The sequence below is a fragment of the Nannobrachium achirus genome (genome assembly GCF_963921795.1).
Source record: "Nannobrachium achirus genome assembly, chromosome: 18".
NCBI lineage: Eukaryota > Metazoa > Chordata > Actinopteri > Myctophiformes > Myctophidae > Nannobrachium > Nannobrachium achirus.
Window position 1 is genome coordinate 12,145,237 of NC_137825.1, and position 22,363 is coordinate 12,167,599.

The 22,363-nt window shown below is 41.1% G+C and overlaps 2 protein-coding genes across 2 annotated transcripts; both read left to right on the forward strand.

Annotated features, from left to right (window-relative positions):
- Nucleotides 1–275: 275 nt before the first annotated feature.
- LOC308302878 (rano class II histocompatibility antigen, B alpha chain-like) lies at nt 276–4,125 on the forward strand (the record flags this gene model as incomplete). The annotated part of the gene is made up of 4 exons (XM_080747196.1): nt 276–384; nt 1,494–1,754; nt 2,829–3,110; nt 4,016–4,125. Exons 1-4 carry the CDS (start codon nt 315–317, stop codon nt 4,123–4,125), a joined length of 723 nt encoding a protein of 240 aa, XP_080603322.1. The 5' UTR covers nt 276–314.
- A 10,685-nt stretch (nt 4,126–14,810) lies between these two features.
- Nucleotides 14,811–20,597, forward strand: LOC308303358 (H-2 class II histocompatibility antigen, E-S beta chain-like). Its single transcript, XM_080747712.1, has 7 exons — nt 14,811–14,952; nt 15,687–15,959; nt 16,269–16,485; nt 18,269–18,336; nt 18,838–18,951; nt 19,561–19,594; nt 20,307–20,597. Exons 1-6 carry the CDS (start codon nt 14,892–14,894, stop codon nt 19,590–19,592), a joined length of 765 nt encoding a protein of 254 aa, XP_080603838.1. The 5' UTR covers nt 14,811–14,891; the 3' UTR covers nt 19,593–19,594; nt 20,307–20,597.
- Nucleotides 20,598–22,363: the final 1,766 nt, after the last annotated feature.

A 22,363-nucleotide genomic window follows, 5' to 3' on the forward strand; every position in this document is an offset into this window, starting at 1 on the left:
TATAAGGTGGTCCCTGCATAATCTCTCTCTCTCAGCTATAAGGGGGTCCCTGCTTCCTCTCTCTCAGCTATAAGGGGGTCCTTGGCCTTAATATCATCGAAGACCCCTGCTTACACAACCTCTGACTCTATTAACTATGTTTACCTGCAAAAATGTAGAATGTCGTCTCCTTGGAGACAGATGACACACACTGTATCTGTAATCTGATTGGCTGATTCGTCTAAACCACAGAACTCTTCCGTCCTCCTTTCCTCAGTCACCAGAACTTCTGTTGAAGTAAACACTGTTTATTCTGATCACTTCAGTTTGTATCTATGATGATGAAGATTACAGCCACCCTCCTCATCGTCTCCTGTGTGCTTCATGTCAAAGCCATCCCAGGTGGTGAGTACTGTACATCAGAGTTATGTTATTGTTATAAGTTTACTATGAAAACCGGCACAACTTGTCCACGTATCTATGTCTGTACGTCACGCCTGACATCACGCTCTGGCTTGATGTCCCTTTTATGCCCATATATGGAGATCGCTGATGTTATCACAAGTCAAACTTGCAAATTAATTACGTCCTTGTCCATTAAATGCCCATAATATGGAGATCCCTGTCCCGATGTCATCAATATTAAGCGCATATCTGGGCATGTTCTGAATCTGACGTCACATTATTGACTATCATGCAGGGGTCTCCATATATGGGTAACTGGTCCGATATACTGTACATCAGAACTGTTGCATGTTGCCCTGAGGCGTCTAACTAGTATAACTATATTATACACTTTTAATTGTATTGTTACGATGTATCTACCAGACACACATGCCACAGATACCATCAGGCATTGACCAGGGCGTTGCATTTATATCATTTTAAGGTCACTTGGCCTTTGATGGTACATAGAGTTTGTGCATGGCACAAGGCCACATGCCAGGGCAGTAAGACCATCAAATAAAACCATGATTTTAAACATAGCATAACTATCAGTGAAATAACTAACTGTAAAATATACATAAATAATTATGTATTATTTAAAGGAGCTATAGTCAACTTTTTCTTGAAAAACGGATGCTAAAATAAAAAAAAAATGTTTCAAAAATATTTTATAAAAGAATAAGCTTCATATATGCGTGACCACAAAAAGCGTAAAATAATGATAAAATAATCATTTTGGCCATTGTCAGACCGACACTTTGTTTACATCCTAGTCTATAGACTAGGATGTAAACAAAGTGTCGGCCCTACAATGAAAAAGTTGACTATAGCTCCTTTAAAAAAAAACATTTATTATTAAAACAATACATTATTTTTCAGAATAGTATATCACGTGTATTTCAAAACATGTTTCAGAATATTATCAAGATATTTGCAATTGTTTCTGAATATAATATAAACATTTGTATTTTATTGTTTGTATGACTGTTTAACATCTGATGGCCAGATCATGTGTCGTTGTCACTTTGAAGAAGGTTAATTTAATGTCATCTTTGTTTTCCTTCCAGTCGTACACAAGGACATTACAGTCTTGGGCTGTTCAGACTCAGATAAAAACATAAATAAAGAAAAACTGTATGGACTGGATGGTGAAGTGAGGTGGTACGCTGACTACAACCAGAGGAAGGGGGTGAATACTCTGCCTACGTTTGCAGATCCAGTCACCTACTCAGATGATGTCTATCAACGAGCTGTGGTTGATCAGGAGGTCTGCAAACACAACCTGAACCAATTTCGCACTGCTCTGAAGAACCCACCAGTGGAACAAGGTACAGGAATACTATGTTGAACATCAACCATTGAACATCAATTTGACATTAATGAACATTTAAATATGACACACCGCACGCTATGAAATGTTTTTAAAACTGTTTTTTTATAATGAATGGGTGTAAATATGAATATGGTCCAGGTGCTCAATGAGGGAGCGGGAGAGGGGGAGGGGAAGGTGGAGATGTTTGATGATGTCATCAACATATCAAGTAGGAGTCATGTTTTTTGTGTAACAACTGGTTTGTTTTGTGGGCTAACGCTATGAACCGGCTCCTATTGCGTCTCAGATAGAGATCAGTATTAAAGGGATATTTCACCAAAAAAAGAAAAAATAGATGCTAAATAGATGTTCATTCAGATAACTCACTTTATGGATTTAACAATGTTTATTATTATTGATGAGTAATACAAGTATATATGTCACATTTAACTTGGTGTCAGGCTCTGCTTCCCTCTGCTCAGCACAGCACAGAAGAACATCATTAACCATTAGGAGCAGGGAGATATAAATATATAAACACCCCCCATGGGGAACATAATTAGCAGAGCCTACTGGTGGTGCTGGGGAGGCGGGTGGGGCAAGCAAGCGCATAGCACGACATACCTGGAAAATAGCAGCAGGAGAATGACAAGCTGAGCAGGTTAAATAGCTTGGCAAGAGATCAGCTGACTGCCACGTCGCCTGTGACGCAGGACTGGCGTAATAGCGTAGTAACAGACTTAAAGCAACCACAGTGAGCGGTGACCCACTCGAGTATATCTGTATGAACTAATTCCGCTGGCTTCATACATTTATGCTGTTATGTGTTTTTCCAAGTCCTGGAACTTTTCTGACGTGCTGTGATTAGCCAGTACAGTCACTTTGATTGGCAGTTGTCAAATGCTCATACCCAAAACATGATTTACGAGACTTTGGTGGCTTGTGTGGGACAACCTATTGATGGATATGTTTGTAATGACAACTAATAACACATTCATGAAACAGAGAGGGGCTCCAATCAGGAAGTGATGCTGACCCTGGGTCTGCTGGATGAGGTACACAATGTCTCTGTGTCTTTATGTGTTTTCAGATGCTCCTGACACCATGATCTACACCAGAGACGAGGTTCAACAGGGAGTGTCCAACGCTCTCATCTGTCATGTGACTGGTTTCTATCCTGCACCAGTGACCATCACATGGACCAGGAACAACCTCAACCTGACCTCTGACATCACCACCACCGTCCCATACCCCAAAGATGATGGAACCTTCTACCAGTTCTCCAGTGTGAAGTTCACACCAGAGCAGGGAGACATCTACAGCTGTACAGTCAACCACCAGTCACTGCCTGCACCTGAGACCAGGATGTGGGGTAAGAACACTGTTCTGATATGTTTAATAAAACACTTTCTATAAATAAACACTGTCCTGGTATACATGTAATAAAACAAATGTTATAAATAAACCATGTCCATAAATAAAATATAATCCCTAATGGGATTAGCAGGGCTGTTAGTTCTTACTTCATGTCCTCTCTGTCACCTGCATGTCCTCTTTTCTGCTCTTTCCTGGCAGCTCCATCTTCATTCTTCTCCCAGTGTCCTTCTCCCTCATCTCTCCTCTGAACATGTCCGAACCATCTCTACCTCCTGCCGTCTGTCTGTCTGTCTGTCTGTCTGTCTGTCTGTCTGTCTGTCTGTCTGTCTGTCTGTCTGTCTGTATTTTTTAGTATTGTATATAGCTGTGTATATATGTCACAGTTTGTTTGAGATTCAGTTAGATTGAGAACAGGAGCACTCGTTTTTAGGCACAAGGTGGAGCAAGCGCTCCTTCGGGGAACTAGGAATCTGATGTTAGGGTTAGGATTAGGGTTAGGTTAGGCATAGTTTTACTGAGGTTATAGGGTTAGGTTTAGGCATAGTTTTACTGAGGTTAGGGTTAGCTTTAGGCATAGTTTCACTGAGGTTAGGGTTAGGTTTAGGTATAGTAGCATTCACCAGGTTAGCATTCACCAGCGTGGGACTAATGGGAACAATGGAGGAACAATGAGACGTGGGACCAATGAATGCAGTCAAATGCTCTACCACTGAGACATGGGCTTCTTCCACTTCCAGGTGAAATAAAACAAGCGCTCATTTCTAACCGGGTTTTCAAACTAACTGTAACATATATGTGTGTGTGTGTGTGTGTGTGTGTGTGTGTGTGTGTGTGTGTGTGTGTGTGTGTGTGTGTGTGTGTGTGTGTGTTTCTCTCCAGATGTGGACCATGACCTTCCAGCTCCACCCGGCATGGGTCCAGATGTGTTCTGTGGGGTGGGGCTGACCCTGGGAATGCTGGGGGTTGCCATGGGAACCTTCTTCCTCATCAAAGGAAACCAATGCAACTAAAACATCAAATGAAATATGAATTCATTAAGTCACAGATACTCAAGTTGCTAATAATGTGTTCGTTTTAGTGATGCACGATATTATCGCTAGCATCGCTTGATAATACCCCCCAAAAATCACAGATATTGACTGATATTTCACCGGTGTTGGCGTGATATTTATGTGACTGTTAATGGCTTTAAAAATAAAACAACAAAGAGCTCAATATGAATATAATATATAATACTGAAATATATCGTATATAATCGGATATCGGCCAAATGTCAATGTTGTTGTCTCTAGTTCATTTAATCATTTAAGCATCGACATCATCTTCATTGAACACATGCAGTGCAGTTAACTATAAATTAACAGATCTGTAGGATAAATAACATTGTTTAGTTTATTCATTAACACAATCGTTGCAATGAAAAAAAATGTCTTTGAAGGTCCAAGATGCCATGTCTCCAAAGACTTCCATGTAATTCATAGTGTAAATAATAGCCTGGAAAAACAGACAAATCTTATATTAGTCTTGCCATATCAGGCTACCACTACCAGTATACATAACTAGCCTTATTACTAAACCTGATCATAAACTCACTCTGTCGGACTATTGGGACCTTGGAATAATGAAACAATACATGAGTCGGAATTATGAGCAGACAGTTCCATGTTGTACTTCTGTGTAACCTGCATTCTATTTTTACACTTAAGTGAAGCTAAAGTGCAACTATAACTGGTCTTCTGTATTATTATTATTAGTGTCATATCATATCTGGCAATGAGGTGGAGGGGTGGTGTGTTCGCACAGTGCATTTGCTGTTTCCCATTGAAAAGTGTTGTCGTAATGACATTAACGAGTTGCTGTGGGTGTGCAGAGCTTGCCTTGCAGTACTACTTATTGGAGTATGAATGAACAGAAAGGAACTGAAGACAACACTGCTCCAGGGGGAGGAGAAATATTTGCGTAAAAAATAGTAGTAATAATAATGATGATGATGATGATAATAATCCATTTAAGTTTTTAATTCAACCCAAATCCTAAAAATCAGGGATAGGGAAGCAAGGGGGAAAAGAGAGAATGTCTGCACGGTGGAGTAATTAATGTCATTATTTTTGCATGAAGAACAGACCAACGGTGCGTCAGCCAGGTCCAGCTACGGGTCAACTCCTCGGTAGCAGGGTTCGAATTATACCCAGAAAGCTATGGGGGCTGTAACATTTGGTTGACATCTTGCCGGACAGTAATTCAGGTATTTTCGGGTCAGCTAAAATGGGTATTTTCGGGTATAATGTCGGCTAAAATGGGTATTTTCGGGTATAAAGTCGGCTAAAACCTTTCACAATATTATTTTGGGTGACTTTGGGGCTTCACATTGGCTATGTTATGCTAACTCCAGGCAGTCTGTTCTGTTCATATTAGCATGTTCAGTGTTCATTTCCACATCAGAATTCATCGACACAACTTCAACTAAACTCTGAAACATCTCAACTCATCAACACTTCAACTAAACTCTGAAACATCTCAACTCATCAACACTTCAACTAAACTCTGAAAAATATCAACTCATCATGACTTCTACTAATATCTGGCTCTGTGTTTCACTGTGTTTCATCTCTTTCCATGGAGCACATTTTATTTAATTACATAATAATGCACACATTGGGCCTCATTCACACGTTTCTTTGTAAATGTCCTAAATGTTGTAGATTTTAGTTTATAGTTGTTAAAAACTGACATACGATTCATGAAAACTGGTGTAAAACATTGATGTGCTCTTAAACTATAGTGTGTAAGCCTCAAGAATTGCTCACTGTTGCTGCGGTAGAGACTGAAAAACTAAGATGATGCTAGAATCCAGGGATATATTGGAATGCTAGTTGAGAGCTTATGGATCGTTTTTATTGATCACTGAGGGGAAATCACCTATAGTGTACTTTACATCAGAATTGGAAATGGACACAGATTATATATTCAGCTCTAAATGTGTCAACTGAAAAAAAGAAAAAAGAAATACAAATAGTGGAGTTACAGATGGATAAACAAACATACAAACACACTATTTTTGGGGCGATTGTAATTAGGTTGTGAGATATACTGTAGCAAAGCAAATGCTAATATTTACCAAAACAAAACTAAACAAAACTCCAAACAGCCCAAAATAAACTAATTAGGGTCCTGCTTAACCTTCCCTATCAGACTCACCTCACCGCTACTCACCAATTAAGAGTGGGGTGGCTCAGAGTAGATGACAGAGTACAGCAACTTGCAATGGGCCTATACACTACACCACTATGATACCCAAGTACCTGTCAAAATACTTAATAAACATTAAGGATGTCCATAATTATAACACCAGAGGCAGCGCCACAGATCACTTCCAACCCAGAGTAAAAACCAACAAAGGGTCAAACTCGTTTTTCTGCTATACCACCAAAATGTGGAAAGCCTTACCGAAGGCCATAAAGGAGTGTGGATCACTAGCATCCTTTAAAATTGCCCTGAAAAACCACTTACAGGCAGCAGCCGTTCGCAACTGGTAAAAAAGAATGAACCTAGCCCAACCCTACCATCCCTTGCCCCTTCTTTACTGTTTGTTTAGACTTACTGTTTTCTTTTTTCTTTTTCTTTACATATCTACTGCATAGTACTGTGTTCTATTTGTCTGTCATGCAATGTTATATGAGATACTTCAATGGTTTCCAGTGGAAATAAGCTTAGTCTTTTCATGGATCTCCTTTTAGTAGACCTTGTACCAGTGAACTGTACCGTCATGAAACTGTACCTTTTCCTATGCAAACTTCTAATAAAGTCTTCAATCAATCAAACCATATATATCATATGAATTCTTTGGAACTGAGACAAAGTCAATGTATGATGATGATGATGATATGTTAAGTTAAAATTTATATTAGTATATATATATGTTACAGTATGTTTGGGTAACTCAGGACGGTAAGAGTAAGAGCGCTTGTTTTGTCGTTCACCACACACTAATCACCACCAGATGGCGACGCAGCCATTCAATAGTGAAGGCGCTGACGTCACTCGTTTGCGACTCTCTTTCTTTATTTACTAGCCTAGCCTAGCCTAGCCTAGCCTAGCTTAGCCATTAGCTCCATTGTAGTCACTTGGACAGGGCGTTTATCGTGGGCTTGCCCAGGCCTTACGGCCTGGGCATAAATATAACGATTGCATTCACCACGGCTTCGTAACTCGCGCGGCCGGCGGAGCTCTTCGCGGCCACTCGCGCCTGCGGCGCTCGGGGGCGAAGAGCAGGACCAAGGTCCGCTGGCCTTCGCGCCGCTTGCAATGTCGTGGACAATCGAGCGGCTCCACCTGGAGGACGTTGTTGTGGCGACCGCTTGCTCCGCCCCGTGCGGCACCACGAGTGCTCCGTTTCTCGACCGTCCTGTTTCTCTAACAAACCGTGACATATATATTTTTTAACCAAATGTCCCCTTGGTTCAAAATGACCCACAAACCGAACTCAGGTGAAGTGAATTCGAACCAAACTTAACTTTTTCGCCGCCGTTGACAGTCCTCACCGTCATTGAAAGGGTTAATACCATGGCGCCGTTGACGGTGAGGACTGTGAATCTTACTGTATATACAGTAAAGATATTATTACTTACTTAATGTCGCTCCGGTCCCGCTCGCATCGGTAATGTCGGCGATTTGTTTACAACGCACGTTGGGCGTGCACGCGAAGTGAAGCTCCTCAATGTTAAGTCAATGGAGAGGCCCATAAAGAAACTTCATTTAAACAAAATAGCCATTTTGAGACATTTTGCAGCAGATCTAAATGTAAACAAGGCACAAGGCAGGGCGCAGCCATCTTGCCTCTTCTTGTCCCACACTGTCATGTGACTAGATGACGTAATCGTTGCCGTCAAGTGATAATCCAAAAAAACAAAAACAACCCCCTTCCGGCCCTTCAAAATAATAGCGGCGGCCGACGGAGGAAACGACGTGGCGCCGAGGCACCAAGCAACCTTCAGATTAAGAGGCAGTAGATGTGTTAAGGGTTAATAGTTACTTTACACCACTGACTATTGGCCACACCTGGGACATCGGTGTCGTGGGCAATTACGCAAAAAAGGTGACTGTAGTGCGTTCAACATATATAAATGTGGCACAACGTGCGTGTGTTTGTGGGGGGGGGGGGGGGGGGGGAGTTCCGCCGTTCGGAATATGGTGCCTTGCGGGTCCATTTGGTTTCATTTTACGCTCTCAAGAGGTTAAAAGATCCATAAGGGTCCATTAGGTTGCCAACTCTCCATCGTTTAGCAGGGGGCCTCTTAAGGACCACTGGTGGTCGCCGGACCACTGGTTGGAAACCACCGACATAACTGACTCTGCTGGCTGGGTCATCGGTGACGTGGGCAATTACGCACAATGCTGCTCAATGTTGCGCCAAAAAGAAAAGAACAACATCGGTTTGATTTGTTCATAGCTGGGCAGTTATGAAGCAAATAAAAAAATTAAAACGTTGTCGTATTACGGCCGGGCTACACCAAGCCGTTTTGCGCGCGTCAGTGGGTATGCGGGGCGTGCGCGCGTATGCACGTTTTGGATAGATCCAATGTATATCAATTCAGCTAGCTACACCAGGCTCACGGATAGCGCGAACCACTGATACACATGCTGTAAAAATAGGACCAGTTCTAGTTTTTACATACGCATATGCGTTTTGTACACAGACTATCTGGCTCCCTCACATATACTCCCTCCTTGGTGTAGCCAGGGGCTTTTCGCACACGAACAGACAGCGCACGCATACGTGCGTGTTTTCTGGTGTAGTCCGGCCGCTACTTGGAAAGTGTAGCTATACAGTATATGTGCCCCTATTAAAATATATTAGAAGCTCGGCCGCCCGAGCATCTTGTCGGCGCCCTGGCCAACTCGGGAACAATGTAAATAGGGAATGAATGCCCCGCCCTTTAATGCAAACCCCATTATACCTGTTGTCATAGGATCTGTTTTGACCATCTGTTTGTGTGTGTCCATTTATGCCCATATACAGTATGGAGATATCTGTCTGTCTACGTCCATTTTATGCCCATATATGGAGATCTCTGTAGGACCCGTTTTGACCATCTGTTTGCCTGTGTCCATTTATGCCCATATATGGAGTTATCTGTATATCTGCGTCCATTTTATGCCCATATATGGAGATCTCTGTAGGACCTGTATTGACCATCTGTTTGCCTGTGTCCATTTATGCTCATATATGGAGATACCTGTGTCTGTCTGTCTGCATCCATTTTATGCCCATATATGGAGATCTCTGTATCTGTTTGTCTGTGTCCCTTTATGCCCATTATGGAGATCTCTGTATCTGTCTGTGCCTCCGACTGTGTTGCAGACACAGTGCCGGTTCCCCCTTTAATGCAAACCCCATTATACCTGTTGTCATAGGACCTGTTTTGATCATCTGTTTGCCTGTGTCCATTTATGCCCATTGACTCATGTGGTGTACATGATGTCAGGGCCTTTTATGAAGTGATGTCACAATGAGTCAGCGCTTGCGCCGATTTCCTCCGGAACAGCCTGATGTCAGACATCAGCTGCGCATACGGGCGTCCATTTTATGCCCATACAGTATATGGAGATCTCTGTGAATGCCCTACCCTTTAATGCAAACCCTAATATACCTGTTGTCATAAGACCCGTTTTGACCATATGTTTGACTGTGTCCATTTATGCCCATATAGGAACATCAAAACACGTCATACTGATGACATTCAATACGTAACCATGGCATTTTTTGTTGACTCGTGTGGCGTACGTGATGTCAGAGCCTTTTATGAAGTGATGTCACAATGAGTCAGCGTTTGCGCCAATTTCCTCCGGAACAGCCTGATGTCAACAATCACTTCCGCATACGGAGATTCCGAAACGTTTCGCACCGGTTCGGGACGGCTTGGCGCGTCGGGTCGGGTCGAGGCCCGGCACTGCACCCTGTGCCGCGGCGGAGAACGCGCGTGCCGAATCTGAAGCCCATGGGACGAACGGTTCTCGAGATACGCGGATTACATACAGACAGACACGCACGCAGACATGCAGAGACTTCTCGCATTTATAGATAGATCAAGCTAATAAGCCGACGTTGGTAATCAATGAGCGAGTAGATTTCCTTCACGGTCGGGCTACACCAAGCCTTTTTACGCACGTCAGTGCGTACGCGGGGCGTGCACGCGTATGCACGTTTTGGAAAGATCCAATATATATATATATATATCAATTCATGGCCGGGCTACACCAAGCCGTTTTGCGCGCGCCAGTGCGTATACGTGCGTATGCGGGGCGTGCGCGGGTATGCGTGTTTTGGATAGATCCAATGTATATTAATTCAGCTGGCTACACCAGGCTCACGGATAGCGCGAACCACGGATACGTATGCTGTAAAAATGGGATCAGTTCTATTTTTTACATACGCGTATGCGTTTTGTACCCAGACTCTCTGGTCTCCCACACATACCCCCTCCTTGGTGTAGCCAGGGGCTTTTCGCACACGCACAGACAGCGCACGCATACACACACGTTTTCTGGTGTAGTGCGGCCGTCAACCGGCTACACCAGGCACACAGATAGTGCGAACCACGGATACGCACATAGGCGATTCTAGCCTCTTCCAGCAGGGGGTGCACGACCTCTATTACCTCATGCACGCGCGCGTGCACGACGTTCGCGTGCGCGCGAAGCGCGCAGGCGAAATAAATTGCGGATATTAGCGGTTTTGTAATGTTGTTTTAGCGGATTTCTGCAGTTAATTTTGTACCCAAATGTAACACAATATAAACAAAAAAAGTGTAAAACAGGTGCTTCTTTTTCTAGACACCATGAGCATGTCTAGTATAGGATTTATTTACTTATTTTGCAGACAGAGGCAGCAAAGCCAAACATCAAGTTAATCATCATTCATCAAGCAATCAAGCAGTCATTTACAGTGTCAAATAAGCATTTCACAAAAACAAATAGTAGACACATCCTTATTACACAATGAACTGCAGCCTCCGGGTTTTGGCACTTGCAAACCTTTCAATTATTTTCTGCACTTTAATTTCGTGTATTTTCTCAATCTGTAAAATGCCTATATCTGACACTCTTTTATCAGTCATGGTTGTCCGTAAATACGTTTTTAGTTGTCTCAAAGTAGAGAAGCTGCGCTCAGCTGAAGCACTCGTAACTGGTATGGTGAGGTACAGTGTGTAGACGTGTTTTAATGTACCAAATGAATCAGAATTATGCATTCCCTTCTCTTGAAAAAAAGCAAGTTTCTTTTCAAACAGTGTCGTGTCCTCCATTTCTTTTTTTTTGCGCACATTCTCTTCCCTGTACATGGAAGTCATTACAGAGATTTCAGCTTTCAGAACATCTGCATCAAGAGTGTATGTTTGACATACGTCTGTCACACTTTTTTCTGGAGGGCTATCTGAGGTTACAACATCAGCAAGACACTGGAGGATATGAAAATCGTTTTCAGAAAAGCGCCCCTCAAGCTGTTGTATGAGTGTGTCCAGTGTTCTATACAGAATATCACATCGGTAATAATCCGCTGCTGTGTTAAACACTGATTTGCGTGGCACACTAGGACCAGCAAAACCATTTCTTTCACAGATCTGACTAACATACTGGAAAACCTGAGAAGCAAACTCTCCCCCTCTAATATCCTTAATGGTTTTAACAGTCGCTTTTACTGTTGCAAATGCAGTGTCATATTTGTAGTTTCTTGTCTGCAACAGTTTATTTAGACTATCTGTCTGAGTTAAAACCCTGCGCATGAAGACCATACAGTAAATAAAGCTGAAATCGTGGATATTTTTAAGCAGTGAATTTGCTTCTACACCTGCTTTATCATTGGATTCGGCTATTTCTTCTAGAGTATTAACGAGTTCATCATAGTTATCTAACACTCCTTTTATAGCCTCCAAACGACAATTCCACCGGGTGTCACTGAGCGACTTGAGTGTTTCAGCCCCGCCTGCGAATGGTTTACTAGCTGTCATTCGTTCGAATACAGCGTGTCGCTTAGCACTGCCCTCAATGAAATTCCTTAGTGTCTGAAGTGTACCAAAAGCATTTCGGACTGTAGGCACATTAGAAACCATGTCAACAACACATAAATTCAATATATGCGCATGACAATGAACATAGAAAGCAAGGGGATTTTCTTTTAGGATACGGGATGCAACCCCTTTATAAGGACCACGCATACTGGCTGCCCCATCATAACACTGGCCCCTCAGAGCGTTTATATCTAAGTCCAATTTTTCCAGTGTGTTTTTAATTAAAGCAGCAAGTGAAGCACCATCAGTCAGCTCTGTACGATAAAACCCAATGAAGCGTTCATTAATCTCTAGTGATTCAGATACATAACGGAGAATGAGAGCAACTTGTTCATGTTTTGACAAATCCATTGTTTCATCTGCAATTATGGAAAACACACCTGCATTCTTAACTTCAGATACAATTTTTTCTAGCACTTGTTTAGCCATTAAATCAAGAATTTCGTTTTGAGACTCACTGTTGACGTAGGTGTAGCGCTTCTCTCTCAGGGTAAACATCCGTCTAATTAGTTCACTGTCATTTGAACGCAGTTGCATGAGTTCTCTCACATTTCCTTGGTTTAAAGAGTCCTCGCCTTCATCATGTCCTCTTAGAGGTATTCCCTGGTGAGCACAGAATAAAACCGTCTGAATGACGGCTTGTAAATAGTCACGGTTGTCTTCTACTAATGCCCGTCTCTGGGTATCCAATTTTGACGCGACGCTTCCCTTCTCCAGCGACGCCAGGTATCCCTGCCATCTGCCCGAGGCATCAATGTGGTTCTCTCTTGTAGAATGGTCACGAAAAGTTTGTTTAGCCTTATTCCATGCCTGAAACCCTGTAAATTCAATTCAAATTAAATTAGCTTCATTGGCATGAGAAAACATAGATTACATTGCCAAAGCATTAAAGCAATATAACGAAACAGTTGAAAAAAGGGAACATAATAGACTATGCACTTGGAGGGAGTACAACAGCATTGTGTAAACAGAGATGTGTCTTTATTTACCTGTCCTCCTGAAAGCTTGCTCGGTGTTCTCAGAACCAAAGGCCCGACATGGAAAGCAGAACGCCCGGTCATGGCGCACGCTATACTCCAGCCAGGCAAAATCTTTAAACCACTCCTTTCTGAATTTGCGTTGTTTTTCGCCAGCGGTCTTTAATGGACATTCTACATCTTCTGGCTGATATGGACCCAAAGCCAAAAACTGCTTAGCTTTATCCGGGCCATGGCAAGGGTCTCTTTCATGAACAAAGTTGGCTTCATTTGGCTCCTCTGGGTCTGGGCCTGGGGTAACAACAGTTGAGTCTGGAGTGGGGCTTGCTTGCTGTGGAGGAACCGGGGCCCCGGCCTCCGGCAACGGCGAGCCTTCCACAATGATGTCGGTGCGGCTGGATCACTGCTGCTGCAAGCTCCGTCCACCTCCTCTGGTTCGCGTTCATTAGCATTACTGTCAGTGTCGAGTGAACCCGTGTTCACATTTCCTGATGATGAATTATCGGTTGTGGCACTGGGTTTGCTCTTTTTTATAAAGAATTGGTCAATTGTCTTTGTATTTATAGTTCGTTTCGCCATTATTGCTGCTCTGCCGCTGTATCCATATTGTTTTAGGCGGGCGGAAACAGATAAGGAAATCAAGGAATTGTGGGTCATCATATCAGAGCCGGCCAGCACAGGTGTTAATCTCACAGCCCACCCACAGTGCCTGCCAAGTCTGCCAACAGCGCCGTCGCCAAGCAGTGATAGGTCTTACATCTTACATTTTTTAAATAAAAAAAAATTATTTTTCAAAAAAAAAAAATCAAAATGGCCGCCTGGCGGCCAGGGGGTGCACGTGCACCCTAGGACACCCCTTAAAATCGCCTATGGATACGCATTCCCAAAAAATAGGATTGTTCTATTTTGTGCGTGCGCGTAGGCATTTGTACACAAACTCCCATGTCTCTCACACATTTACTCCCTCCTTGGTGTAGCCAGGGGCTTTTCGCACATGCACAGAGAGCGCACGCATACGTTCGCGTGTTCTGGTGTAGCCCGGCCATCACACACACGCACGCGCATTTGTGACGAGCACCACTCTATTCACGCAAGGTGGTCTATGCACAACACACGCATGCATGCACACACGCATGCATAACCGCCCGGCTACACCAAGCCTTTTCACACGCGTCAGTGCGTACGCGGGGTGTGCACGCGTATGCATGTATGGTATACTGTCGAAGCCATCCGAAACAAGTACAGTATGTAGACTTATTTATTTGACGTCTGCCTGGTAACAAGCGACAACAGTGAAAAGTGTTTTTCCATTGGTGATGGCAGATCTCTCCAGTCTTGGCTGGTGAGGGTAGAATCTACCATCTACCTCTAGATGGTAGTTGTCTATATTAAAAGGATCTCTTGTCCTTTAATTATTGTTCCCCAACCCTAGTTGTATGGTTAGGGTTAAACTTAGATAGTTTATGAGGCTTCTTTCCATTACAAGTCACAATCTGGTGTAGTTTTGGTTTGACGTCTACCTGGTAACAAGTGATGAGAGTGAATGGTGTTTTTTCATTGGTTGTTGTAGACCGTTGATGGTGGAGGAGTGAGTCAGTGTTCAGTTTGACATCCTCATCGACACAACTTCAACTAAACTCTGAAACATCTCAACTCATCAACACTTCAACTAAACTCTGAAACATCTCAACTCATCAACACTTCAACTAAACTCTGAAAAAGTATCAACTCATCATGACTTCTACTAATCTCTGGCTCTGTGTTTCACTGTGTTTCATCTCTTTCCATGGAGCAGGTACATTTTATTTAATTACTTAATAATGCACACATTGGGCCTCATTCACACGTTTCTTTGTAAATGTCCTAAATGTTGTAGATTTTAGTTTAGGCTATAGTTGTTAAAGTCTGACATGCGATTCATGAAAACTGGTGTAAAACATTGATGTGCTCTTAAACTATAGTGTGTAAGCCTCAAGAATTGCTCACTGTTGCTGCGGTAGAGAAGGAACAACTAAGATAATGCTAGAATCCAGGGATATATTGGAATGCTAGCTGAGAGCTTATATGGATCGTTTTTATTGATCACTGAGGGGAAATCACCTATAGTGTATTTTACATCAGGACTGGGAATGGACACAGATTATATATTCAGCTCTAAATGTGTCAACTGAAAAAAATAATACAAATAGTTTTGAATGTGCATGAGATCAAGCCCATTTGCATCTAAGCAATAGATAAGTTCACATATGTAGGTCTATTTCTTGTTTTCTAGTATATGTTATGACATTTTACTTAAGGTTTAACACTATTGTAATAAGAATAAGGTATTCAAATAACAGCTATACGCATGATTTATGGCACACACTGCTGCAGTTTCAGTGTACTTGTCGCCAAAAATAATCAGACTCAGTCGTGGAAACATGCATTTTTGTTTAAAATCTGTGCATACACAAAGTTGAGTGAACGAGGCGATTAGTGAACGATGTCTGTGTTGACAGATTGGTGATATTTCTACTTTTCTATTTCCAGATGGATTTCTCTACTCTGAGCTCGATGAGTGTGTGTTCAACTCCACTGACCTGAAGGACATACAGTTCATCAGATCATCGTATTACAACAAACAGGAGCTTGTCAGGTTTGACAGCAGGGTGGGGCAGTTTGTCGGCTACACTGAGGTTGGTATGAAGGCAGCAGACTACGCAAATAAACAACCTGGATACATGGCTGGGATGAGAGCACAGGCAGCGGGATACTGCAAACTCAACGCTGAGCTCGACTACAGCGTTGTTCTGGAGAAGAGAGGTGAGCTGATCTCAGAACAGCACTCAACACTCATCATCACCTCTTAAACAATAACATGCAAATCATAATAAATAATTGCTATTCAGAGATGATTAATGGTGGTACTGGTAACACATATACATAATAATAAATAAGTGAATTTTAAAAAGAGCCTCTTGTACTGAAATGTACTTTTGATAGTGATGTTGATGATGATGTAAAATAGTAAAAGTCTCTGTATTGAATACTTAGAACATCTGAGACCTTCTAGAACCAATAATAATAATAATAATAATAATAAGGGTAATAATAATAATCTTGTTCCTGCAGTGGAGCCCTACGTGAGACTGGCCTCAGAGACGCCCCCTGGTGGCCGTAGACACACTCACATGCTGAGGTGCAGCAGCTACCGCTTCTACCCTAAAGCCATCCTGGTGACCTGGCTGAGAGGAGAAGAAGAAATCACCTCTGGTGTGACCTCTACTGATCTGCTGCCTGATGGAGACTGGTACTACCAGTACCACTCCTACCTGGAGTACACACCCAGGTACACACCTAATAGACACCTACACATAGAAATACACACCTCTATGGTACTACCAGTACCACTCATACCTGGAGTACACACCCAGGTACACACCTGATAAATTAATTAATTAGATTTAATTGTTGCCTATTAAGCAATCATTATTTTTGTTAAAAGCATCGATTGACTTTAAAAGATCACACCTAATGTGAAGTGAGCAGTGCAGTTATAGAGTTATATATATATATATATATATATATATATACTGGAAATACTCCAGTAAAGTAAAAAGAAATCTAAATTACAGTACAGTTCTTTAGTAAATGTACTTAGTTACTTTCCACCACTGCCATATGCACCACAACCCTGGAACTATAATTCAGATTACATAAACAACCCTGGAACTATTCAGATTACATAAAACCACCCTGGAACTGTTCACATTACATAAACAAGCTGTTTTTAGCTTAGCTATAAGCCACAAGCTAGCCAAGCTACAAACGCACGCTTTCAGGTTAAATTCTGTTGATCGTGCTCATGAAACATAACAAGCCTCATTACTTCTCACAGCTGAAATCATCAAATGTCTTTAAAAGCAGGTCATGTGATAGAAGTGGCATGCATGTGTGTGTGTGCGTGCGTGCGTGCGTGCACTGAAACCTTCTTATTATAACTCTATGACTGAAACCCCTTCTTTATGGAAACTCCCCAGACACCAATTTCACTTCCTTATTCACTCAGCCAATCAGGACCATTGTTTTGTTAAGCATCACCAGTTGCTAGGCAGAGACATGTTGACCTGAACAACCTGAGAGACAGTGGACTAGAGCTGCATGAAGGTTGCTGGTTAGAATCCCTGACCAGATGGTTCAAAACATCAGTCAGAATGACATAATGTCAATCAGAGGGTTGTCAAAGTGGAGATCTGATGTCTAGATAGAAGCTACAGATAGTAGTACAAATATTGTATCATACTAGTATATTTAATTCAATTATAATGAATAAAGTAATGTACGCAAAGCAGCACTTTTGTTAAGAATAAAATGTAATGTCCAATCTGTATGGTTTGTTAATACAATATAACCTATACAATATGTATGGTAGAGTATGTTAATAATACAATTTATACAATCTGTATGGTAGAGTATGTTAATACAATATAACTCATACAATCTGTATGGTAGATTATGTTAATACAATATAATTTATACAATCTGTATGGTAGATTATGTTAATACAATATAATTTATACAATCTGTATGGTAGATTATGTTAATACAATATAATTTATACAATCTGTATGGTAGAGTATGTTAATACAATATAATTTATACAATCTGTATGGTAGATTATGTTAATACAATATAATTTATACAATCAGGGTCTATTCTATGGACATTTAGATTGTATCAAAGATCATGTCACACTTACAGACACAGGACCTGACCTGATGGTCGAGATCCAATTTATCCCCTGAGCAAGCAGGCAGGCTCTATTAGCTCAATGGTAAAAATGTCAGAACTTGCGCAGGAAACTGGGTTCAAATCTGTGGTAGAAGAGGAAATTTGCTTTTAATCCGTAAAGTAATTAACATTCTATATTATTTTATTATCATTATTTAGTTGTAATTCACAGTCAGAGGGACAGATCATGATAATGACCTACCTAATAATACATGTAATAAACTCTGTGTACGTGCGTGCGTGCGTGCAAGTGTGTGTGTGAGTGTGTGTGTGTGTGTGTGTGTGTGTGTGTGTGTGTGTGTGTGTGTGTGTGTGCGTGTGTGTGTGTGTGTGTGTCACAGATCTGGAGAGCAGATCTCATGCATGGTGGAACACCCCAGCCTGACCGCGCCCATATTTGCCCACTGGGGTCAGTTAATCTACTTACTCTAATGTGATGTGTTGTGATCTTATAGATCAGCTGTTTTCACTTTCATTCAAATGCATGGAGGAAATTTAAAAAGACAATTAGCCAGTAGCTATGCCCCTCCCAAAAAGCTTTTGTCCAATGCTAGCTTAGAATAACTTCCTGCTTGCCAAGGTTTGCCTTGGCAACAGCCTTGGCTAGCTGCCGGCTAAGATAGCATTGGACAAAAGCTTTTAGGGGAGGGGCATAGCTACTGGCTAATTTCTTAGTATAATGATATGCTTAAATTAAGGGATGACAGGTTGAATGTGGTTAAAACTAGATATATTTTTAGGGTATAATATTTCCCCCTGCATGTATCGGAAATTACAGTACCATACAGTAGGTGTGCAATGGTCATCACAAAATAGCCAAGGCCCATCTGTAGGCTGCTGTGCTGCGCTGCGCTGTGCTGAATTGCATTGCATTACATTGCATTGTAATCATATTTTATTGTATTGTCAGATGACTCCATGCCAGAGCAGGTGAAGAACAAGCTGGCCATCGGAGCATCAGGTCTGGTTCTGGGTCTGGTCTTGTTCCTGACTGGATTCATCTACTTCCAGTGGAAGAAAAGAGGTGATTTACATGTTTAATTGACACATTTAATTACTTAATGGCTACCAGTGGAATAAACCAGGTTAGATCTTGATGTAATGCTAGATTGAGTTTAATTAGACTGAGGTCATTAGATGAAGCTGAAAACCCACAGCACTTAACTATCTCTGGATCAGAGTTAAAGGGATAGTTCACCCAAAACACTTTTTTTTTCTTCCTATCTATCGATTTTTTGCATCATATGCCACTCAGCACCACTCAAGCAGTGTGGTAAACTCCTACTGACTCCTCATGACTCCTACTGACTCCTGCTTGCCACTCAGTAGACGTTCCCGCATAACTTGTTCCCGCATAATTTCCGGGTACGATGATTTCACGCATATACCCTCTATACAGACTTGAATATCCAAAGCCAATAATTTGATGACCAGAAGTGGTTCCCTATGGAGACACAAAGAGTCTCCTGAAATTATTAGCTTTGAATGCAAAAAAGAAAAAGTCTCCATGGGGTGAGTAATCGATAGGAAAAAAAGTAATTTGGGGCGTGAACTGTTCCTTTAATACTTGATTGAAAGTCAGTCTGTCTGTCACCTCTTTATATCCCTTTTAATATAGTTTTTCTTCTATCAGGTCGTATCCTGGTGCCGACCACCACCAACTGAAGGTGACAATGTTTACACTCTTCACACACTTCCACAAACATGTTATTATGTTTATTAAACGGATGCTTATTCAATATCACTATTTGAAGACTTTTACAATACACTGTATTAAGTCAGCCTCTTGAACTAGAAAGTATTCCAGACAGCAGAAAACTCAAGCCAGTCAAGTCCTAACCGATAGCAGGAAATATGAAAGTATCAATGGAATGTGGAATTTCTTGTTAATCTACTGCATGTAATCCATGAAGCTATTATAACTTTAGCAGCCGTTGCCGCTTAGTTGCAGCAGCACTGTTGTTGTGAAGCAGTTATTTATTTACTAATATGAGAAGTGTGTAAAAAAGATAATTATTTCTATTCAGCAAAGGAGATGTAAAATCCTCAGTATGAGATTAGATTGAATGTTCATTTGATCTGATAATTCCTGCCTGTCAATCTGTCATTCAAAGTCCTTTAGTGTACTGTAGCCTGTCTGTCAGTCTAAATGTCAATCAATCAGTCCTGGCTCATTCATTGGTCGTCCTGCTTGTCTGTCATGTTCTATGAGAGGTAGAATTAGTATGTTTCACCCATATAAAGTACACACATTTATAAGACTTTTAAAACTAATACACATTTATAAGACTGTTACACACATTTATAAGACTGTTAAACCTACACATATTGATTCTAAATGTTTTCAATGTCATTCTAACCATAAGCTTGTGTTTTCAGAGATGCAGCCTAGTCGTTGCTGCCCCCAGGTGAAGAAGGGAGGACATGCACTTCTGTTCAATCAACTTTTAAATTCAGCACAAAGATGACCTTTTAGACCCTGATTAAGACCCTAATTATCCCTTTCCACAGATATGTATTCTAAACAAAAAGGTAACTCTCTCAAATGATAACCAAATCTAACAAATGTGGAGGTTTTGCCGTTTATGACCTTTCATGGAATCAGATTCTATAGTTGTGCTGTGATGTGGCTTCTCCAGACTTTGTTGACTGTTGAGGTCCTATTGGGGCGTGCGCCCCCACACGCAGTATGCATGTGTCAGTCAGAATAGCATTTATGTCTCCACTATATACAACTAACATTACAGTGTCTTACTGTGTTTATTTTATTTTATTAGCCAAATAGTTCTATTTTCTATGTTCAGATTTGTCTGAACATAGAACATTCCAAAACAGCATGTTCAGTCTGAAGACAGAACAGATGTTAAAGTTTAATTTAAAGATCATGCAATTTAGAGAGGCAGGTTACGTACTAGTTATAATAGGAGTGTGTGGCATCAATGCCAAGAGTGCATATATACTGTAGGCCTAATTTAATAACAAACGCTAATTTAAAAAAAATATATATACAAAAAAAAAAAATATATATATATATATATATATATAGAAATATATTCAAATGGACGTTCATCCCACGTTAAAACATGATTATAAGCTGTTTTGTTACATGTAGAAGTATGTTACATACTCTATAGTGTAGCAAAGAAGCAACAACCGTAGAAGTATGTTGAATAATCTCTAGAGTAGAATCCATCCACAACCGTTACATTTAGCAATGATCATCCAACCGTCATTGTTGTCTTGTCACTTCATGTTAAGACACAGAAAACCCTTTTCTGCTGGTTCCTAAACCAGGGGTCGGAACTTGGAACCCTTACATTTTCATGGGCCACAAGTAAATATCTATTTTTTTTCCGTTTCCTACATTAAAAGACCTAAATGTTGCATTGCAACTTGACCCTTCATTGAATCAAATTCTATAGTTGTGCTTTGCAGTGGCTACGTGTTGTGTGCTTGTAGATCTACTATTATCACTAGTTTGGGTCTCGTAGAGCTAAAAAAAACAAAACAAAAACAAACAAAAAACGCTTGGTGTGGCGGCCGCGGTTCTTGTATTATTGTATTTGTTTTACTGAGAAGGTTAGAAATATGTTGAGGTTTAGACATAGTTTTACTGAGGTTAAGGTTAGGAATAGGGTTAGGTTTTGGCACTGTTTTGGTGAGGTTAAGAATAAGGTTAGGTTAAACCGTTGAGGAATAGGTTTAGGTTTAGACATAGTTTTACTGAGGTTAAGGCGAGTGTGTTTTGCGGTGAGCATTCTTGTATTGGTATGAGGTAGCACCTGTGTTGCCATCTCTCGTGAGAGAAATAAGCCAAACCACCACCTCCAAATTCTAGCCAAAAACAAAGCCAAATCTTGCGAGAGAAATAAGCCAAATTTTCCCTAAAAAAATAAGCCAAAACAAGCCCAACGATATGGCTTATTTCTAAAGTAACAAACAAACAAAAAAGATTGGATGCGTAAATCAGTAAAATTACTATGTATAATAATTTATGTTTTGGTTATTTTATTATAACATTACACACATGCTTGTGCCAGGGTTAAATAAGTAGAGACACCAGACCAGATGTTGTCTCTCAATGTGATTCTCACTCCTCCACAAACCTACGGGGAATTACTGTATATTATAGCCTACCGTATACATGATAGAAATGTTGGCTGGTTAGAATTATATTATAGCCTACCGTATACATGATAGAAATGTTGTCTGGTTAGATTTGCCAAAGAAGCCATTGCTTTTTTAAAGCAAGCCACGGTTCTCAATTTTTACCCGTAACAAAAACAAAAGAAGCCAAAAGTCAGTAAATAAGCAGACTTGGTATCAGCGGTTGGCACCTCATTCCAGGGCTGGTCTAGACACAATCATTAACAGTAAAAACATCTAAATTTTAGTGGAAGTACTCTGCCATAGTCAGCCATGTCTGTGAAAGGGTC